At 37.7% G+C, this 23,384-nt stretch overlaps 1 protein-coding gene across 4 annotated transcripts; it reads right to left on the bottom strand.

Moving 5' to 3' along the window:
• Positions 1–15: 15 nt before the first annotated feature.
• Tango11 (transport and golgi organization 11) lies at positions 16–23,044 on the bottom strand. 4 transcript variants are annotated; one of them, XM_053791510.2, is made up of 8 exons: positions 22,909–23,044; positions 17,689–17,806; positions 17,110–17,205; positions 10,856–10,953; positions 9,835–9,980; positions 7,101–7,118; positions 2,181–2,222; positions 16–2,026 (listed from the first exon to the last, which is right to left on the bottom strand). In XM_053791510.2, the coding sequence occupies exons 2-8, from the start codon at positions 17,804–17,806 to the stop codon at positions 1,819–1,821; spliced, it is 726 nt and encodes a 241-aa protein (XP_053647485.1). In that variant the 5' UTR covers positions 22,909–23,044; the 3' UTR covers positions 16–1,818. The 4 variants fall into 4 exon arrangements, with proteins under 4 accessions (XP_053647485.1, XP_053647487.1, XP_053647486.1 ...); XM_053791512.2 differs by lacking the exon at positions 2,181–2,222; XM_053791511.2 differs by lacking the exon at positions 7,101–7,118.
• Positions 23,045–23,384: the final 340 nt, after the last annotated feature.

The following is a 23,384-nucleotide window of genomic DNA, read 5'->3' as shown; positions in this document are numbered from 1 at the left end:
ACATAATGCACTGCAATACTTGTACAGATGTTTATTATGTTTTGCAATAAAAATAATAATAACCATAACAAATAAAAAGTATAGGTATTAATAGTAATACCAATAATAATAAAAATAATAATAAACAATACAAAAATCACAATACAGTACTAAAATTTCTACATAGTGGCACACTGTTCTGTTTCAATTATTTTGCTAAAGTTGAAAAATTAACCAGTCATCTGATCTTACTTATCCTTTGTAAATTGTTGTTATTACCCAAACCTATCAGATGACCTCTACACTACAGCCATATTAAAATACAAATGTTGTGTCCCTTCAAAGTGGATGTTTAGGGTGTAACAATGGCACTGTATATGAAGTATTTATTGTAATTATTTACTGAAGTGAAAAGACCAAATTCCATGCCAATATTGGTCCCAAATACAAAAGGTAATTACACTAGTGGGAGTGTGCAAAATCCACGTATAGTATAAAAATTATACAAAGAATTGTATTCCTTTAGCATCCATAAGTGATGAGCTCCACAAGGAGCTTCTAGGTGAATTCATGAACACTGAAGTTTACTTCAATGGGTAAAGGGGAGATGCATTCTGGACCCCTGTACCCATTAACAGTACATTTCATGATATTTTGGTCAGTTTCAATACAAACAGGTCTTCTAACCGATATATGTAATTATGCACAAGTCATGGATCAGGGAGCCAAACTAACAGATAACAGCATACCACATACGAGTCAGGGATCTGCAAATCCAGCTCATAGCATAATACTGTATTGCTAGTTAGTGGTTCTGGGAGCCAACTGTGTGAATAATGTCATAATACTGTACACTAGCTAAAAATCCATGAACCAAGCAGTGAATAACTGGCCATATAGCTAAAGGAATACACCAATGCCAGGGCTCTGTTTCAAAGCGAGCTGATGTACAATACAATATCAGGTCTTAGCCCTTAAAAATGTAAAAACAAAATCGTGGTTTGCCATAATCACAAAAGTGGCATTAGTAGATGGTAGGGGAGTACCTTATCAATCTATAGCATGAACCTGAATTGTGAATGATCCCATATTATATAAAAAGTTACCCAACATCAAAACAATCTGCAATTCAATTTCACATTTGACTTCAAATTATGCTTGATACAAACACACTCAAACGAAGACTGCTTGTACAGTATACATAATCGCAAACAACATTAGCACACTAACATACATATATATATATTACAGAGATGTCTTTATTTAGCACTCAGCAAACTTCCTTTTTTTTCATTAAGGATTATAAATCGAGTCGGCTTCAGCAGTGTGCATCACAAACTACAACCACAAAATGCTTGTTTGCCTCACTGTATACAATAACTACTTTTGCAACTCTTTGGATTACATTTGCTTATGTTAATCTTCAAGCTTTAGGCATCAATAAGCTGGTTTCTGTTACAACAAAAGCCATTCAGAATTTCTCAATTTTCTTAACAAATCTGCACCTGAAATTCTGGCAAAGATTTAGCCAATTTTTTACATAAATCTAAAGTTTATACAGTATAGGAAATATACAACAATAACATGTCTGTTCATACAAGTTATCTGGTAACTCTCATTTTAATTTACTAAAATTATTTCAATATACAAAAAGGAATAAATAAGTGTTTCTGACTAGTGAAGAAGTGATAGCTGTTCCCTGCCGTTGCACACAGGCCTAATAATAACATGGCTCTGAGTTTACCCAAGAGAAAACAGCAAACTTTCAACAGTGAGTAACACCAAATTAATAAGTCCTAACAATTTAATTACCATAATATCAAATCTTCTGCTCTCTGTTCAGTTTCTGTTCAACCATAACAAGGCCTTAATGAGGAAGTAAGCGACACCGAGAGTATACATAATCATTTCTCGATTGGCACGTTGCTGAGTATCCAATTCGAGAGCCATTACCCGACGGTTGAGGCGCCCAACTTGCCGTCTCAGTAGAGACACTTCTTCACTTGGGCTCAGGTCTGTAGTGATTCCTGGTGTGCCACTATCATGCCTGAACAAAAACAATTTAGACAGGTCAAATATAATTTCTTACAAATCAAATGAACACATTTATAGTTTTCCATTAGTTTACTACAACTTCTAAACAATATCTCTACTGTACAAGCAACTAACACATTACAAAACACACATTACAGCATACTTACCCCTCTGTAACATGAAACATGTAGCCTGAGCTCTTCTCTGGCCTGTGATATTAAAGAAAGAAACTACATAAAAAACTAAGACCACTAAAGGATGTGGATATAGACCTCAACAAGAAACACATATTTAAGGTTACAGATAAAAATCTATATACACAACTACACTTGGTGCAACTTCAAAGCCACATCATAACATACTATCCAACATGCATCATTATTCTACAATATCTACAATGTAAAATCTTCCATCACAAAATTATTGAACCACATGACCATCCTAAAGAATAAGTAACACATTACGTAGAATGAAAGGGGGTAAAGCAGCTGGAACTGACGGGATCATGACAGAAATGTTAAAAGCAGGGGAGGACATAGTGTTGGAATGGTTGGTATTTTTGTTTAATAAATGTATGAAAGAGGGGAAGGTACCTAAGGATTGGCGGAGAGTGTGTACAGTCCCTTTATATAAAGGGAAGGGGGACAAAAGAGATTGTAAAAATTATAGAGGAATAAGTTTACTGAGTATACCAGGAAGTGTACAGTAGGGTTATTATTGAAAGAATTAGAGGTTAGGCAGAATGTAGAATTGCGGATGAGCAAGGAGGTTTTAGAGTGGGTAGGGGATGTGTAGATCAAATGTTTACAATGAAGCATGTACGTAAGCAGTATTTAGATAAAGGTAGGGAAGTTTTTATTGCATTTATGAATTTAGAAACGGCAGATGATAGAGTGGATAGGGAAGCAATGTGGCAGATGTTGCAAGTATATAGAATAGGTGGTACGTTACTAAATGCTGTAAAGAGTTTTTATAAGGATAGTGAGGCTCAGGTTAGGGTGTGTAAACAGAGGGAGTCTATTTCCCAGTAAAAGTAGGTCTTAGACAGGGATGTGTAATGTCACCATGGTTGTTTAATATATTTATAGATGGGGTTGTAAAAGAAGTAAATGCTAGGGTGTTCGGGAGAAGGGTAGGATTAAATTATGGGGAATTAAATACAAAATGGGAAGTGACACAGTTACTTTTTGCTGATGATACTGTGCTTATGGGATATTCTAAAGAAAAACTGCAAAGGTTAGTGGACAAATTTGGGAGTGTGTGTAAAGGTAGAAAGTTAAAAAAGAACATAAAAAAGAGTAAGGTGATGAGAGTATCAAATGATTTAGATAAAGAAAAATTGGATATCAAATTGGGGAGAAGGTATGGAAGAAGTGAATGTTTTCAGATATTTGGGAGTTGACATGTCAGTGGATGGATTTATGAAGGATGAGGTTAATCATAGAATTGATGAAGGAAAAAAGGTGAGTGGTGCGTTGAGGTATATGTGGAGGCAAAAAATGTTATCTATGGAGGCAAAGAAGGGAATGTATGACAGTATAGTAGTACCAACACTCTTATATAGGTGCGAAGCTTGGGTTGTAAATGCTGCAACGAGGAGGCGGTTGGAGGCAGTGGAGACGTCCTGTCTAAGGGCAATGTGTGGTGTAAATATTATGCAGAAAATTCGGATTGTGGAAATTAGGAGGTGTGGAGTTAATAAAAGTATTAGTCAGAGGGCTGAAGAGGGTTTGTTGAGGTGGTTTGGTCATATAGAGAGAATGGATCAAAGTAGAATGACATGGAGAGCGTATAAATCTGTAGGGGAAGGAAGGCGGGGTAGGGGTCGTCTTCGAAAAGGTTGGAGGGAGGGGGTAAAGGAGGTGTTGTGGGTGAGGGGTTTGGACTTCCAGCAAGCGTGTGTGAGCGTGTTAGATAGGAGTGAATGGAGACAAAGGTATTTGGGACCTGACGAGCTGTTGGAGTGTGAGCAGGGTAATATTTAGTGAAGGGATTCAGGGAAACCAGTTATTTTATATAACCGGACTTGAGTCTTGGAAATGGGAAGTACAATGCCTGCACTCTAAAGGAGGGGTTTGAGATATTGGCAGTTTGGAGGGATATATTGTGTATTTTTATATGTACGTACACCTACCATCCGACTTACGACCGAGTTCGGTTCCGAGAAACCGGTCGTAAGTCGTACTTTACTACAGAATATCAACAAAACATTTTTGTAATGACTTTATTTTATTGTTTTATTTTGGTATTTCATGTTTTACTTTACTTTTTATGTTGTTAGTACTGTATTTTATACTGTAAGGTTTAGGATAAACACTGTGTACAACACAAATAGTTGTTTATTTCCCAGAAATTTGGTATAAAAAACACAGTCGTAAGTCGAGTGGTCGTAAGTCGAGCAGGTCATAAGTCGGATGGCAGGTGTAGTTGTTTATTTCTCAGAAATTTGGCATAAAAAACACGGTCGTAAGTCGAGTAGTCGTAAGTCGAGCAGGTCGTAAGTCGGATGGTAGGTGTACTTCTAAACTGTTGTATTCTGGGCACCTCTGCAAAAACAGTGATTATGTGTGAGTGAGGTGAAAGTGTTGAATGATGATGATAGTATTTTCTTTTTGGGGATTTTCTTTCTTTTTGGGTCACCCTGCCTCGGTGGGCGACGGCCGACTTGTTAAAAAAAAAAAAAAAAAAAAAAACTTTATGAAGAATACCCTTACTAAATTAATTACTGTTATTATTATAATCATCGTTAGATTCACGGGAAGGAACTAAATCTGTGGGAGTCATACAGTACTTGGGGAATGAGAAGTACAGTAATCAAGTTTGTTTCAAGGATGGAAGACTAGCTCCAATTCCTCAGACAAAGAGCACTTCACCAGCATCAAGGCACCACACATGAAGGAGCTCTCACTATAAATATATGTACGTATTAATGTAATAAACAGAATAATAAATTACAGCGCCAGTAACTTTCGTGCCCTATGTAGAATGTAAGTCATAACACAGCCTCTCCTCACTTAACAACACACCCGTTTACTGGTGCCTTGGACTTACGACGGGCTCTCTGACCAGTATTTATATCTAAATAATGTATATTAGAGCTGATTTCCTCTATTCTGTTTATATCAATATACAGTACACTACTGTATAAACATTTAAAAATACTCTAGAAATGTTATAAATAGTGCAAAGGTAACATTAAGACAATATCAAAGATGGTTGATACAAACCCACTACCATTATAGTATGCTCCTCACTTAGTGAGGAATTCATTTAACAATGTGGTCTTAGGAATGGAACTCCGTCGTTAAGTGAGGAGAAGCTGTACTGTGGCAGCAATCATTCACTGCTAATTCACAATTTGGACTTGAAACTTCATATGAAATTTTGATTCTTCTTCAGTAATGATTCAGAAAAGACCAATATGCTGTTTTCTCTCCAAAATGTGGGTTAGTTGTGAATAGTTTACATAGTATCATGTTACCATAAAAAGTATTAATTAAAAATGACCTGCTTCCCCATTAATCATACCTGAAAATCTTATCAGTAACTGAGGAGCTTTCTGTGGCACTACATACAAAAACAAATAGTAAATCATCCATTAGGAAAACAAACCATGGAATGGTAGTATCTGAACCCATGGAAAGGGAATCATAAAACCTCACTTGCCATGGGTTCAGACCCCATCCATTCTGTGGTTTGTTTGCAATTATGCTATGACGATTTCTTGAGTCACAAGGAAAAGACATAGTAAAAATTTTCTGTGGAGCAGTCAGACACTTAAGAGTGAATGTTGTGAAGAAATACATGCCACTGAAAGGTTACAGACCAAGGTGAAACAAGCAACTGATGGTGAATGTGCATGTGCTTTCTAATGCTACTCAATTTTTGTACATCTTGGTTGAGTTAATTAATAGGGTGGCCTATACAACAATACTATGAAGAAACAGAATTCCTAAGGTAAGAAATCCTAAGGAATTGCTTACATTAATAAACCATACTGACAAATTTTATCACTGTAAACATGTTATGAACATTAAGATTCTTTATACCTAATTTACTAAGAGCATGAGTAAAATATGCACACTGTACGTGCTGGGGTTTAAGTCGAGTATAAAAGTTGCTGAAACATGACAGAGGTGAAAACAAGGCCACAGTACATTACTGAGGGAGGTAAGTGACACCACTAGCCTACCGATGCTATTATGGTAGTAACCTAATTTGTACCACAGTCACAAGTTTTATTGTTTTATTTGCTACTTCTTACCTGTTTTATTTCTGTTGGCCAGACATTTTTTAATAAAAATATGTTGCATTTTACTGATAATACCTAAAAAATATAAAAAAATTAAAGCTGGAAAAAATTAAGATGTACTATTTCTTAATATTCTTCTAATGGTTCATGTCAGTCCACTCACACTCTGAATTTCAGTCTGATGAAAGTGGTGCTGCCTTACAATTTCTTTTTTTTTTTTTTTTTTTGAGGAGGAGGAGGAGGGAGGGTTCGACCTATTGGGCAAATACAGGCCTAAACCTGAATTAACACCTCAAAATTTTAGGGGTTAACTTATACACCAGCATTTATGGTATACTGTTTTGCACAGTACATGTAAATTGTGCCAAAACAGCACAATTATTTTACATACATAAAAGATCATGCAAAAGTCATAGGACTGAGGGAAGAATAAGAGTCACAATAACATGGCTGGAATTACTCACAAATAACTCACATTCTGGAAAGGAAACTTCAAATGACATTTTGGTCTGCACTGGACCAATATCAATTCATCAAGTTTTGACCACATTATAATCCAGGACAAACTGACCCACTGTCTAAAGTCTCCTCTCCAAAATGTGGGTTATATGTGCAGAACAAATTATTATAATTGAAGCACAGAAATGGAAGTTAAATTAAGTCATTTGAAGTCTTAAACAGAGTGCACTGCTGTTAATAAAAATTCAGACAAGGAAATGGAACACTTTATTAAAGGAATCAAGCAAGCAATTCTTTGTATTAGTTGCTTGGATTAAGGGTCATGTACAGAGATGGATCTAGCAAGCTCAAGCAGATGATTGTGACACAAACATACCCAAGATCCAGATCTTCGCTGCAAAACAATATGAAGGATATGTTAGAAAAAGTGTAAACAAACTATACAGTCTCAAGATTTTAGAAAATTAGTGCATTCATGCATGTACAGCCTCTCCTCACCTAGCAACATACCCATTTACCGACGCCTCGGACTTACGACAGGCTCTCTGACCAGTATTCATACCTAAATAATGTATATTATAGCTGATTTCCTCTATCCTGTTTATTTCAATATACAGTACATTACTGTATAAACATTTAAAAATACACCAGAAATGTTATAGATGGTGCAAAGGTGACATTAAAACAATATTAAAGATGGCTGACACAAACTCACTACCATTATAGTATGCTCCTCACTTAGTAACAAATTTATTTAACGACGTGGTCTCAGGAACGGAACTCCATCATTAGGTGAGGAGAGGATGTATTTATTTACAAATGTATATATAGAATGAATATTATGCAGATAAGTAACAAAAAATTAGAAAAGGGTATAGTGGCATAAATGATATTATTCATAAATTGGGAAAGTGTCTCAGGATAGTTTAGCCATGTAGAAAGAATGAAGAAAGCTTAATGAAAAGATCTTTTTTCAACAAATCAGCTGTATCCCACCAAGGCAGGGTGGCCCAAAAAGAAAAACAAGAAGTTTCTCTTTTTAACTTTAGTAATGCATACAGGAGAAGGGGGTTAGTAGCTCCTTGCTCCTGGCATTTTAGTCACTTCTTATGACACACATGGCTTACAGAGGAAGAATTCTGTTCAACTTCCTCATGGAGATAAGAGGAAATAAACAAGAACAAGAACTAGTAAGAAAATAGAAGAAAACTCAGAGGGGTATGTACATATATGCTTGTACATGCATGTGTAGTGTGACCTAAGTGTAAGTATAAGTAGCAAGACATACCTGAAATCCTGCATGTTTAGGAGACAGAAAAGAGACACCGGCAAACCTAACATTATGTAAAACAATTACAGGCTTCCGTTTTACACTCACTTGGCAGGACAGTAGTACCTCTTTGGGCGGCTGCTGTCTACGAACCTACTACCTACCTAATAAAAAGATACTGCATATAAAACAGGTGGATGCAAGGTGATGTAAGGAAAGTTTGAGAAAGGGTTTGATGAAAGGTATGAAAAAAGAGACACTGAATATTATTACCAATGCACACACTAATAATCTTCATACCAAACATTAATCACTCTCACTGCCTAGTTTTGGAGGTATAAGTGCAGCAAAATCTTTCTTGAACAGACAGACAGTAGTTAGAGCAATCGTCACACAAAAAGTAAGACTGGGGTTCAATTCCAGGAGAGGACAAGATGTATGGATAAGTAGGTACATTCATGTTAGTGACTTAATTGTTATTGATCATATTATAGGGAAAAAGTTCAAAAGCAAATAATAATGAGAATGAAACATCACAAGCACTGCATTGCTGCAGCAACAACAAACAGGTAATCACATGTTACAGGAGCTGAGGCTCAACCCTTTCAAACACAACTAGGTGACGGCACACAAGCATACCACATACATAAAGAGAAGGTGGGGTAGGGGTCATTCTAGGAAAGGATAGAGGGAGGGGGTAAAGGAGGTTGTGTGTGCAATGGGTTTGAACATACAGCTGGCATGTGTGAGCATGTTAGATAAGAGTGAGTGGAGACAAATAGTTTTTGGGTCTTGAAGTGCTCTTGGAGTGTGAGCAGTGTAACATCTTGAGAAAGGATTTAGGGAAACTGGTTAGTTGGACTTGAGTTCTGGAGGTGGGAATTACAATGCCTGCATTCTAAAGGAGGAGTTTGAGATATTTGCTGTTTTGGAGGGGACATGAGCTGTCGTATCTACATGCCTCTGGCAAGACAGTGATACTGTGAATGATGGTGAAAGTGTTTCTTTCTCAGGTCACCCAGCCTCGGTGGGAGACAGCCAGGGGGTAAAAAAAAAAATATATTAAATGTACCTGCCAATTCTGGGTTTTTTGTAAGAGCTTAGAAAAACTAAAATCTTTAGATGCATTGAGAAAAAACTCTTACTTCTACTTTATTAAAAAAAAAAAGATTTGAGAAACAATAATTCTAAGAGGATAAAGTTTCTGTTAAGATGCAACATGCACTATGCACCATCACATGTGATAGGGATAAAGCAAACAAACACATATTCCTATTTAATAAAATACAACTAGCTCTTTCTCCTCTTCACTTGATCCAAACAAATGAACAACTATTACATATAGTGTATGTGTCCTTTTAACTACATCTTTTTCATCTAAAGTGTGTATAAAAGAACTCACATAGGATGTATGAAGGAAATACAGTGCAAATGTATTAATAAAACACATAATATAGGATATTAATGCATCCATGAACAATTGATTTTAAGCAAATAACAATATGTACTGTGACTGGCCAGGAATCAAACCCCTCAATATTTTAGCATGCCACTTGGGAAGCCTGACAAAATTCTAAGATGCTTCAAAGAAACCTTAGTCCACTTAACCATCAATGCTTCTAAGAAATGGTGGGCTTCCCGGGTAGCGTGCTAAAATATCAGGGGTTCAATTCCTGGCCAGTCACAGTATTGCTATATTGTAGGATGTATGAAGAAAATATCAGCAGATGCACAAAGCAACTTACACAGAATGTATGAAAGTAATTCAGTGCAACTGTATTATTAAAACAAATAATATAAGATGTCTGAAGAATAATATCAGATGCACAAAGCAACTTACACAGGATGTATGAAGGAATTACTGTTGCGAGGAAGAATAGTAGGAATTGAGCCTGGAGTGCTGCTCTCTCGGTCCTCTGCTGCTGGTGAAACGTCCTCGGTACCAGGATAAGTATAGGTGTCCAAAGTAATAGTCCGTGGAGGGGTCTGAGGAAAGACAGGCCAAATTATATTCATGGAAAAGCACTAAATTTCTAAGGGGTCTTACAGCAAGTAGGGAATGGGAGGCAATTAGGTTTGATTTGAAGAAAGGGAGGTATGTGAATAAATGGTTTGGAATCTGACAAATTGATGAATTAAGACACTTGTCATATGGGCATCTTTATTCCAGAAATGTTTCGCCAGCCAGTGGCTCCTTCATTTTGATGACTGATGGACTGAACACATCGACTCCAAGCTGAGGGACTGATTACCTCAAACTCCTCCTCTTCCACCTTTCTCTGGATTCGACCAAAGAAGCAACTGGCTGGCAAAATGTTTCCAGAATAAAGATACTCAAACGTTGTACAAGTGTCTCACTTATCAAGGCAGGTATGCTCCAGTCGACTGGTCTAGTATCTTGTGTGGCAAGATAATCATGTTACTGATTGTATATATTAAAAAACTTTTCTCTTAATTTCTATACAGTATAATCGAGATAATTTTTTTTTTTTACACACTGGCCATTTCCCACAGAGGCAGGGTGGCCCAAAAAAGAAGAAACACATTTACCAACACTCACTCCATCACTATCTTGCCAGTATACTAGAGTTCAAAACTACAAATATCCCCACCCCTCCTTCAGAGTGCAAGCACTGTTTCATAAATGCATATTTTATCATCTTAAGATGATAATAATTAACAATTTGGAGAGGAAACTCTATACAACATTTCCTTTTGCTCGAGACCAGCGATATCATTATGACTTATGACGATAATTCTTATTTTTTCTCTAGTTCCTATAATATGTTCCACATTTCATGAAAACTGATTTAATACCAGTTGGTAATGGTGTCTTGTGTGAAGATGGCAAGAAGACTCACCTGCACTCTGTATAGTGTTGGATCTGGTTGTGGCATGATGGACTGCTCCAGCTCCACCTCTCTGGGCACTCCTCGAGTACCTATGTGCTGATCCCCACCTACCATGGACATCACAAAAGATATTACCACCATTGAAAAAACGAAAAAACTACTACACCATTAAATAATACAATCACTTAGGCACACCAACTTTAATTCTGGAAATCTAACACATGCTTACACATATCTCAAGAAAATGTCTTATCGAAATCCATGAATGCAGATTTAGGAAGATAAAAGGCTAACATTCTTAACTTTCATTACTGGTCTCTATTTATTTTCCTAATTAATACATCAGCCATTTCCCACCAAGGCAGGGTAACCCGAAAAAGAAGAAACATCATCACTCATTATTTTTCAGGTAAGAGCAAAAACTCATCATATTTTATTTCTGTCACAGATTGGTGAAAAAATACTATCTCTTCCCTTTTTACATGAAGTAATTTTATCGCAACTATGAATGCAAACAAAACATAAAATTGGGGAAAAGCTGAAACCTAAATGTTTCTTTGCAAAATAATGAAGCATTTTTGAGATTAGTTTATATAGAATTCTATCATGCCATGGGAAAGTGGAACAGAATTCTTCCTCTGTAAGCCATGCGTGTCCTAAGAGGCAACTAAAATGTAAGGAGCACGGGGCAAGTAACCCTTTCTCCTGTATATATTACAAAATTTAAAAAGAGAAACTTTCATTTTTCTTTTTGGACCACCTTGCTTCGGTGGGATATGACCAGTTTGTTGAAAGAAGAGAATTCTATCAATACAGTGGACCCTCTGCTAACGCCTTTAATCCATTCCAAAGAGCTAGCCTTTAGTCGATTTAGCCTTTAGCCAAATTAATTTTCCCCCTAAGAAATAATGGAAATCCAATTAATCCGTTCCAGACAGCCAAAAGTACTAAAAAAAAAAAAAATTCACATGAAATATACATTTCCCTACACAGAAAACAATGAGACATGCAGAATAAATACATAAATAAATACTAAAATGACAATTACCTTTATTGAAGAGTATTGATGAATGATGAGACACTGTTTTTCTTGAACACTCTGGGATTTTCAGAGTGATACATGAGTAAAGGCTTCACTTTGCAATCCTCACTAGCATTACAACAAAACATGAGAGTTAGCCTGTCTTTCATAGGCTTGCGTCCTGGGAGTGCCTTTTCCTCCTGAGTAATGTAGGTCCTGTTAGGCATTTTCTTCCAGAACAGGCCTGTTTTGTTACAATTGAACACTTGTTGGGGTTGGAATTTTTCAGCTTCACCATGCCTTATCACACTGTGTATGCCACTATGATTCTTAAATCTCTCAAACCAACCTTTGCTGGCCTTAAATTCACCAATATGAGCACTAGTCCCAGGCACTTTTACGTGTTCACCTGGGTGTTAGTCGACTGGTGTGGGACGCATCCTGAGGGACAAGATTAACCCTTAAACGGTCCAAACAAATCGACGTTCAAATTCGTAGTGCTACAAAAGTAGATCTACCTTTTTTTACATATTTTCAAATATAACAAAAAAAAATGTAGATAAAAGTTTTTTTACACATTTTCAAATGTAAAACAAAAAAGAAGATCTACATTTTTTTACATACTTTCAGATGTTGAAAAAATGTATACATACGTTTGGACCGTTTAAGGGTTAAGGACCCCAATGGAAATAAGTTAGACAGTCCTCGATGATGCACTGACTTTCTTGGGTTATCGTGGGTGGCTAACCCTCTGGGGTTGTTTCTTGGTAACCGTTTCTCGTTAAGCCACACTAACAACAGTCTCTCCACATCTTCAAGTAGTACAGCTGACGATGGTGCAGCAACAGCTGACGATGGTGCAGCAGCAGCTGACCATGGTACGATAGTATTTCTCACCCTTTTTACCACAGGGTTGGCACTAGAAGATTTCTTTGGGCCCATGGTGGCTTATTTAGCAGTTACAAGCACTAAAAACAATGAAATAACACAGAATACAGTGGACCCCCGGTTAACGATATTTTTTCACTCCAGAAGTATGTTCAGGTGCCAGTACTGATCGAATTTGTTCCCATAAGGAATATTGTGAAGTAGATTAGTCCATTTCAGACCCCCAAACATACACGTACAAATGCACTTACATAAATACACTTACATAATTAGTCGCATTCGGAGGTGATCGTTATGCGGGGGTCCACTGTATATTGCATTTTCACATGGAATCAACCACAACGGCTTGTAAAGAATGGTACACTGGCTATACACGGAGTCTTGGAGTGGCTGGGCCCGCTCAGGGCGCGTGGACACGTTCGGGACGAAAGCCCTTAGCCGAGTTGTTTGGCGTTGGTCGAGCCAATATTCTGATGCCAAAGAGAGCCGTTAGCCAATTTTGGCGTTAGCCAATGCAGCCTTAAGTCAAGAGTCCACTGTATATCAAACAAGACCCTAAATTACAAACTTTTGTTCAAGATGCCAATAGATTTCGCAGAATATTACCTTGCTGAACCAGGGCTCTTAAAGTTATAAACATAAAATTTCATTTCAATCTACAACTGAAAGAATTACAGTGGAATCTGAAAAAAATTTTAATTCACGATATATTTTAGAATGAAACTAACACAACTCGTAGAACCAATCCCCAATATGTTGTAACTTAACACATGAAAAATACCACAGTTTCAGAGGAACTAGTTCGTCCCCACAGATCGTGTAAATACACAACAGCACTCAGATGTTTATGAACTGATGTTTTTTCCACATTTGTAGTCAAGCATTTTACTGTGATTTCTTCCCTTACTGTGTATATGCATTATGTTAATATGCTATGTCTAGTTTTAAGTAGTGTGTAAGCATTAGTATTAGACTGCCTGAAATGCTCAGACATGTTAGTGGTTTTCTTTGTATTTTGCATTTTATAAAAATATAAATCACACATTGTAACCTTTGAAAAGAAATAAAAACTCTATTGCATGATAATTCTCCACTTATAGTGCATAATTTATCAATTAAACTTTATAATAGGCATGCACAGGATTTATGTATAGGGTTTGCTACTAATCACGGTTTTGTATACAAAGGAGGTCCTTGGAACGTATCCCTCATGGATACAGAGGTCCTACCGAGTAATATTATTCTAGTACTACTCGTTTCTATTCATTTTTATTTAATCTTTTCATGTTAATGTGAAAAAAAAGGAAAGGGTTTTCAATCCCAAGAACTTAATCTTAACAAGTATGTTTGCCTGATACTCACTATGTTTAGTATCCTTGAAGGAGAAAACTAGCTTATTGATTTTGATGGATTATACAAAAATTTGAGAAAAATTGATTTAATATTCATAACAGGACCAGGAAACTGCAAATTAACAGGGCTCTACTAGGTAATGCAATAAAATATATTCCTTACACCAAATTTTCACTCAGGTTTTCCTGCAAAATTATACACACAACAAAAGCACCTAAAAAGACAAGCATCACAGATTCCATGTATCTACAGTCGACAACACTTTCTCTGGGTGTGATGCTAACAAAAACTCAAATGTGTTCTTTAAAGCAACTGAAAGATTTTCTGTGTGTGATTCTTAGAGCATTATTTGGTTACAAGACAAAAATAGCCATTCATTATTACATTCCAAGGGCATGAAAAGCATTTTCAATGTATTAGATGAAGAACTGAGACACTTATGCAACATATGGGAATCTTTATTGAAGAAACGTTTTTCCACACAGTGGCTTCATCAATCCAATGCAAAATAGAAATGGGTAAGGAGAGGAGGAGTTTGAGGTAATCAGTCCCTCAGCCTGGAATCACTGTGTTCAGTCCATCACTCTTGTAGGAAGTACAGCATTGGGCCAGAGAGGTGGCTTATATACTGCAGTCAGGTGAGCCGAAGCAGAAGGAGGCGGGATCACAGTGGGACCTTCCACTAGTGTAAGCAGGTCGTCGTCCAAACGTTGGACAAGCGTTGAAGAAGTCTTTGTACCAAGATCCCAGGGTGTTACAGTGTCTGACATGTTTTCAAAACCATTCATCACACAATATATTAGTGCAAAGCAACTTGATTGTTTTTTATGACTGATGTCCAAGTGGACATCATGGGGAGGGAGGATGAAGTGTGAATATGTGAGAGAGAGGAAAAGTGTGTGAATGAGAAAGAAAAGCAAATATTTTTCAAATTCACCATAGGAAAGAGCTGACTAATGATTAACTAGTACAAGCCAATGTCACTTACTATTATTATAATTATTTTAGGTCCCAAGTACCATTCGTCTCCATTCACTCCTATCTAACACGCTCACGCACGCTTGCTGGAAGTCCAAGCCCCTTACCCACAAAACCTCCTTTACCCCCTCTCTCCAACCCTTTCAAGGACGACCCCTACCCCGCCTTCCTTCCCCTATAGATTTATATGCTTTCCATGTCATTCTACTGTGATCCATTCTCTCTAAATGACCAAACCACCTCAACAACCCCTCTTCTGCCCTCTGACTAATACTTTTATTAACTCCACACCTTCTCCTAATTTCCACACTCCGAATTTTCTGCATAATATTTACACCACACATTGCCCTTAAACAGGACATCTCCGCTGCCTCCAACCGTCTCCTCGCTGCTGCATTTACCACCCAAGCTTCACACCCATATAAGAGTGTTGGTACTACTATACTTTCATACATTCCCTTCTTTGCCTCCATAGATAACGTTTTTTGACTCCACATATACCTCAACGCACCACTCACCTTTTTTCCCTCATCAATTCTATGATTAACCTCATCCTTCATAAATCCATCCGCCGACACGTCAACTCCCAAGTATCTGAAAACATTCACTTCTTCCATACTCCTCCTCCCCAATTTGATATCCAATTTTTCTTTATCTAAATCATTTGACACCCTCATCACCTTACTCTTTTCTATGTTCACTTTCAACTTTCTACCTTTACACACATTCCCAAACTCATCCACTAACCTTTGCAATTTTTCTTTAGAATCTCCCATAAGCACAGTATCATCAGCAAAAAGTAACTGTGTCAATTCCCATTTTGAATTTGATTCCCCATAATTTAATCCCACCCCTCTCCCAAACACCCTAGCATTTACTTCCTTTACAACCCCATCTATAAATATATTAAACAACCATGGTGACATTACACATCCCTGTCTAAGACCTACTTTTACCGGGAAGTAGTCTCCCTCTCTTCTACACACCCTAACCTGAGCCTCACTATCCTCATAAAAACTCTTTACAGCATTTAATAACTTACCACCTATTCCATATACTTGCAACATCTGCCACATTGCTCCTCTATCCACTCTATCATATGCCTTTTCTAAATCCATAAATGCAATAAAAACTTCCCTATCTTTATCTAAATACTGTTCACATATATGCTTCAATGTAAACACCTGATCTACACATCCCCTACCCACTCTAAAACCTCCTTGCTCATCCGCAATCCTACATTCTGTCTTACCTCTAATTCTTTCAATTATAACCCTACCGTACACTTTTACCCTGCATTATTATTAACCATTATATTAAAAATAAGGGCTAAAGCCATATAGATTAGAAGGAAAAGTGTTTCTGTTTACTAACAAAATCCTACAGGTAATAATCTCAAGACAAATGAAAACATTCTTATTTTCGAAGGTTATCACTTACCAATGTGGTTGGTCTGTAACCAGCCTGTGTGGTACTAGTTACTGGATTAATCCAAGATCAAATGTGTAATAAAATTATGTAAGGAGTACTAGGGGGCCAAACTGCCATCCTTGCAACTGTAGGCTCAGGGCTATCCTGATTTATCCACACTGTTCAAAAACTTTTGCTAGATAGCCACAACTGTTGCTCAGTACAACTCAAATAACTTTGTTTGGACTAATTTCTAACATTCTCACAACATATGGACATCACAGAAAAAAAAATTAACAAAAAAACAGCTCTGTCCACAACTATAACTTCACTCTTTTTTCCTATATGTACCCCATATCACTTAAGCCTTGTGTGTGCATAAAAAAATTATTTAAATCAGGGAGCACGAAACGGGGATTAAACAGATGAGAAATTGCCTCTTAGTGTGGTACAAGTGGCAAGCCGTGCACAATACGCACATGTCGTTATGAGAGAACAAAGATCTTGCTGCCTAGTTCTCACGGCCAGAGAATGGTGTCCTCCTCTGCGAGATTCTAAGCGTGAAAAATCATGTTACCTGCCAATATGATCCTTTCAGGGACCGACATCATACCTGCCACAACAATGCGATCAGGAACCGTCATCTCAAACTTCTCGTTAATGCCATTGAAGCGGGCCCAGTTAACAGTAGGGTCATCCTCATTATCACCTAAAGAAATTTACATTTTATTAAACAAAGTACCATTACTGAAACTCATCTGGGGTTCAATTTTTTATATGTACATAGATAAGTACTAAGTACATACATACATACAAAAGTACATACATACAATATGTAAATCTAGCACTCTCACTGACATATAAGGGTGAGATAGTAATTAACTCTTCAAACAATGTAGCATAAAACTAGTCTACTAAGTCAACCATTCATGTTTTATCTGTTATATTTGTTAATGACTCCAGGGACCATCCTATTTGCAGCCAGTTGAAGATCAGGTTTCCTAAACTGTCAAGGAAATATAACAGGAATAAGAGGTATTAGGAAACATGGGTAAGAGGTATTAGGAAACATGGGTAAGAGGTATTAGGAAACAGACCAGCAACACTGCCATGGTGCATAGCATTCAACAGATTTGCTTCACAAATAAAATAAAATAAACAAATTATGTTTGCATACATACACAGTACACACCTGTGACTCGTATTCTTTTGGGCACCTTCATCTGGGTGCTAATATCTGGCTCATAATGCCCATCATAGAAGTGGTCAAAGGTCCCCGAAAATCGCTGAGGACTCGTAATATTTGACATCTGCAAAACAATAGATCAAATATAATAACCTGTTATTCTTAGCTTCAAAAGCTTTATGTTTATAAACAAAATAACTGAAACTAATAAAAATTAATAAATATAAAACCAGCAGAAAGACATAAGTGATTCACACACAGGAGAAGAAACTCATGACAAGTACAGTGGACCCCCGCATAACGATGGCATCACATAGCGATTAATCCGCATACCGCTTACTTTAATCGCAAAAATTTTGCCGCGCATACCGATTAAAAACCCGCTCACCGATTTTCGTCCGAGACGCGTCCAATGTGCGCCCTCAGCCAGCCTCACATGTGCCGCCCGTGCCATTGTTTACCAGCCAGCCTCCGCGGTAACATCCAAGCATACACTCGGAATATTTCGTATTATTACAGTGTTTTCGGTGCTGTTTCTGGAAAATAAGTGACCATGGGCCCCAAGAAAGCTTCTAGTGCCAACCGTACACCAATAAGGGTGAGAATTCCAATAGAAATAAAGAAAGAGATCATTGATAAGTATGAAAGTGGAGTGCATATCGCCGACCTAGTCAAGTTGTACAAGAAACCCCAATCAACCATCGCTACTATTGTGGGCACCAGAAAGACAATCAAGGAAGCTGTTCTTGCCAAAGGTTTAACTGTGTTTTCGAAACAAAGATCGCAAGTGATGGAAGATGTTGAGAGACTCTTATTGGTGTGGATAAATGAAAAACAGCTAGCAGGAGATAGCGTCTCTCAAGCGATCATATGTGAAAAGGCTAGGAAGTTGCATGAGGATTTAATTAAAAAAATGCCTACAACTAGTGATGATGTGAGTGAATTTAAGGCCAGCAAAGGTTGGTTTGAGAGATTTAAGAAGCGTAGTAGCATCCATAGTGTGATAAGGCATGGTGAGGCTGCCAGTTCGGACCACAAACCGGCTGAAAAATATGTGCAGGAATTCAAGGAGTACATAGACAGTGAAGGACTGAAACCTGAACAAGTGTTTAATTGTGATGAAACAGGCCTGTTCTGGAAGAAAATGCCAAGCAGGACCTACATTACTCAGGAGGAAAAGGCACTCCCAGGACATAAGCCTATGAAAGACAGGCTTACTTTGTTGATGTGTGCCAATGCTAGTGGTGATTGCAAAGTTAAGCCTTTATTAGTGTATCACTCTGAAACTCCCAGAGCGTTCAGGCAAAAGAATGTCCTCAAGGATAATTTGTGTGTGCTGTGGAGGGCAAACAGTAAGGCATGGGTCACTAGGGACTTTTTCTATAACTGGTTACACCATGCATTTGCCCCCAATGTGAAAGATTACCTAACTGAAAAGAAATTAGACCTTAAGTGCCTCCTGGTGTTAGACAATGCCCCTGGTCATCCTACAGACGTGGCAGAGCGACTTTATGGGGACATGAGCTTCATTAAGGTGAAGTTTTTGCCTCCTAATACCACTCCTCTCCTGCAGCCCATGGACCAGCAGGTTATTGCAAACTTCAAAAAACTGTACACAAAAGCTCTGTTTGAAAGGTGCTTTGTAGTGACCTCAGAAACTCAACTGACTCTAAGAGAGTTTTGGAGAGAGCACTTTAATATCCTCAATTGTGTAAACCTTATAGGTAAGGCTTGGGAGGGAGTGACTAAGAAGACCTTGAACTCTGCTTGGAAGAAACTGTGGCCAGAATGTGTAGACAAAAGGGATTTTGAAGGGTTTGAGGCTAACCCTGAGAGGATTATTCCAGTTGAGGAATCCATTGTGGCATTGGGAAAGTCCTTGGGGTTGGAGGTTAGTGGGGAGGATGTGGAAGAGTTGGTGGAGGAGGACAATGAAGAACTAACCACTGATGAGCTGATAGATCAACTTCAACAGCAAGAGGCCAGACCTGAGGAAACTGGTTCAGAGGAGGGGAGAGAGAAATTGAAGAAGTTGCCTACTACAAAGATAAAGGAAATCTGTGCAAAGTGGCTTGAAGTGCAAACCTTCATGGATGAAAATCACCCTCACACAGCTATTGCAAGCCGTGCTGGTGATTATTACACTGACAATGTTGTGAAACACTTTAGGGAAGTGATAAAGGAACGAGAGGTACAGGCCACTATGGACAGATATGTTGTGCGAAAGAAGTCCAGTGACTCTGAAGCTGGTCCTAGTGGCATTAAAAGAAGAAGGGAAGTAACCCCAGAAAAGGACTTGCCACCTCAAGTCTTAATGGAAGGGGATTCCCCTTCTAAACACTAACACTCTCTCTCCCCTCCTCCCATCCCATCAATCATCACCAGATCTTCAATAAAAGTAAGTGTCATGTAAGTGTGCATGCCTTTTTCAGTTTGTGTGTATTAAAATTAACATTTCATGTGGTAAAAAAAAAATTTTTTCATACTTTTGGGTGTCTTGCACGGATTAATTTTATTTCCATTATTTCTTATGGGGAAAATTCATTCACATAGCGATTATTTCGCATAACAATTACCCCTCTTGCACGGATTAAAATCGTTATGCGGGGGTCCACTGTATTCAGTCTGACTCGGACCATTAACTAGTATTATGCCTTTGTATTTGTTATTAGTGGCAAAAAATTCATAAAAAAACACACACAATAGTATTACAGGTAGAGAATTAAGCATTAACATGTTGACAGACAGGAAGAATACAATACCCAGACAAGAGGAAATACTGGGCATGTTTTTTTATACCTGCTCCCCGTTACCTAGCAGTAAGTAGGTACCTGGATGTTAGCAGACTAGCATAGGTTGCATCCTGGAAAAGAGGATCAGGGACCTCCAAAAGGAAGCAAGATTATTATTAGTAAAAGGACACAAGTGCAACTAATGTGACATTTATTGTGGCAACGTTTCGCTCTCCAGGAGCTTTATCAAGCCATTACCTGGAGAGCGAAACGTTGCCACAATAAATGTCACATTAGTTGCACTTGTGTCCTTTTACTTTACATATTGTCGGTAATTCTACCAACTTTATTACAAGATTATTATTATTATAATCATAACTAAGTGCTAAACCCACAAGGGTCATACAAAAAAGGAAGCAAGAATGACAGTCCTTGATGATATAAGGACTTGACTGGGTTATCCTGGGTTATTAACCCTCTGGGTGATGCACTTAACCCAGAGAAACTCCGCTCTTATAATCTTCCTTATCCAGACTAAGTAAGAACATTAATAAGGAAGTTACTTAGTAAATAAGTTAACAAGTTACTTGGTAAATAAGTTAACAAGTAAGTTACCTGGTAAATAAGTTAACAAGTAAGTTACCTGGTAAATAAGTTAACAAGTTACTTGGTCAATAAGTTAACAAGTTACTTGATAAATAAGTTAACAAGTTACTTGGTAAATAAGTTAACAAGTTACTTGGTAAATAAGTTAACACGTAAGTTGATAAATTAGACACATGTGCAACTCTTGGGTATCTTCATTGAGGAAACGTTTCGCCACACAGTGGCTACATCAGTCAATACAAAGGAGAATCATGAAGAACAGGAAGAGAATGAGGTAATCAGTCCCTCAACCTTGAGTCGATGTGGTCAGTCCATCAATCTTGAATAGAATGAGGCATATGTGCGGAGAAGGAGCTTATAAACCGTAGACAGGAGAGGTGCAGCAGTCATAGGTGGTGTCACATTTGTTCAATGTGGAAGTAGGTCGTGCCCTCAAGATTCTCCTTTGTATTGACTGATGAAGCCACTGTGTGGCGAAACATTTCCTCAATAAAGATACCCAAGAGTTGCACATGTGTCTAATTTATCAACATGTCGGTTCTCTGAACCATTCATCTACAAACCTGTCAGACACTGCAACTTCTTGGGATCTTAATACTTGGGAATTCTTCGATTGCCTAATTCTTGGGCACGACCTACTTCCACATTGAACAAATGTGACACCACCTATGACTGCTGCACCTCTCCTGTCTACGGTTTATAAGCTCCTTCTCTGCACATATGCCTCATTCTATTCAAGATTGATGGACTGACCACATCGACTCAAGGTTGAGGGACTGATTACCTCATTCTCCTCCTGTTCTTCAAGATTCTCCTTTGCATTGACTGATGAAGCCACTGTGTGGCGAAACGTTTCCTGAATAAAGATACCCAAGAGTTGCACATGTGTCTAATTTATCAACATGCTGGTTCTCTGAACCATTCATCTACAAACAAGTAAGTTACTTGGTAAATAAGTTAACAAGTTACTTGGTCAATAAGTTAACAAGTTACTTGGTAAATAAGTTAACAAGTTACTTGGTAAATAAGTTAACAAGTAAGTTACTTGGTAAATAAGTTAACAAGTTACTTGGTAAATAAGTTAACAAGTTACTTGGTCAATAAGTTAACAAGTTAATTGGTCATTAAGTTAACAAGTTACTTGGTCAATAAGTTAACAAGTTACTTGGTAAATAAGTTAACAAGTCACCTGGTAAATAAGTAAGTTTATTTAGGTACAAGTACACATAAGTACAATTATCATACATAGTGTAAAGTCCCCCGCCCCCCCAAGATAACCCAAAAAAATCAAAGTGGGGTCTTAGTAATATCTTATTATTTAAAGCCTAGCAGTAAGTTACAGCAAAAAAACACTCATGATTATAACATTAAAAGATAAAACATTTAAATAACTCAACTGTGTGAAAAAATCAGTTGCAATAAAAGGCGATACAACAGGAATAACGTAAACTAAGTTATATTAATATTCAAGAGAGAGTGAGTTTACAACAATGGTCATTAGTAACTTTAGTAAGTTTAAGTACAGGTATATATATAACTACAATTATAAAAGTGTAAATTACGGTGGATGAGACGGAAAAAAAAGGCCAATATGACTTTTCCCATTAAGCTACTCAAGGATAAATCTACGTCATATCTAACATCTGCATACCCATAATATCTATCTACCATCAAAAACCATTATAGAAAAAAAACCAATCCTGCTCGCAAAACCCTCAAAATACCGTCCAAAACCAAAATTCAAGATAAGCAACGGCAGCACATCACTCTACCATGACCACCCGCCCTCACATATACACCAAAAAACACGTAAATGAAGCTAAAAACAAGCACAAAACAATTTTCAAAACAGCAAGGAATGATGTGGTAATGTCCTCACACAACCCACCGAGAGTTAAGGCCAGCAAAGGCTGAGAAAATCAACCATTTACAACAGCAAGTGAGATTATCAGCTGATGGTGGCCACAATGACAACAAAGATGGCCGCCGCTCGACCCCGTTACTACGACCCCGATCAATGATAGGTAAGACACATATGCAACAGTTAGGTATCTTTATTATGAAACGTTTCGCCTACACAGTAGGCTTCTTCAGTCAAGTACAGAAAAGTTGATAGAAGCAGAAGATACTTGAAGACGATGTAATCAGTCCATCACCCTTAAAGTTTTGAGGTGGTCAGTCCCTCAGTCTGGAGAAGAGCATAGTATTGTTTCATACTATGGAACAATGCTCTTCTCCAGACTGAGGGACTGACCACCTCAAAACTTTAAGGGTGATGGACTGATTACATCGTCTTCAAGTATCTTCTGCTTCTATCAACTTTTCTGTACTTGACTGAAGAAGCCTACTGTGTAGGCGAAACGT

This window comes from Cherax quadricarinatus, chromosome 55, assembly GCF_038502225.1.
Source record: "Cherax quadricarinatus isolate ZL_2023a chromosome 55, ASM3850222v1, whole genome shotgun sequence".
NCBI lineage: Eukaryota > Metazoa > Arthropoda > Malacostraca > Decapoda > Parastacidae > Cherax > Cherax quadricarinatus.
Note: the sequence above shows the minus strand (reverse complement) of the source record. Positions and strands in the feature narration are given on the sequence as shown.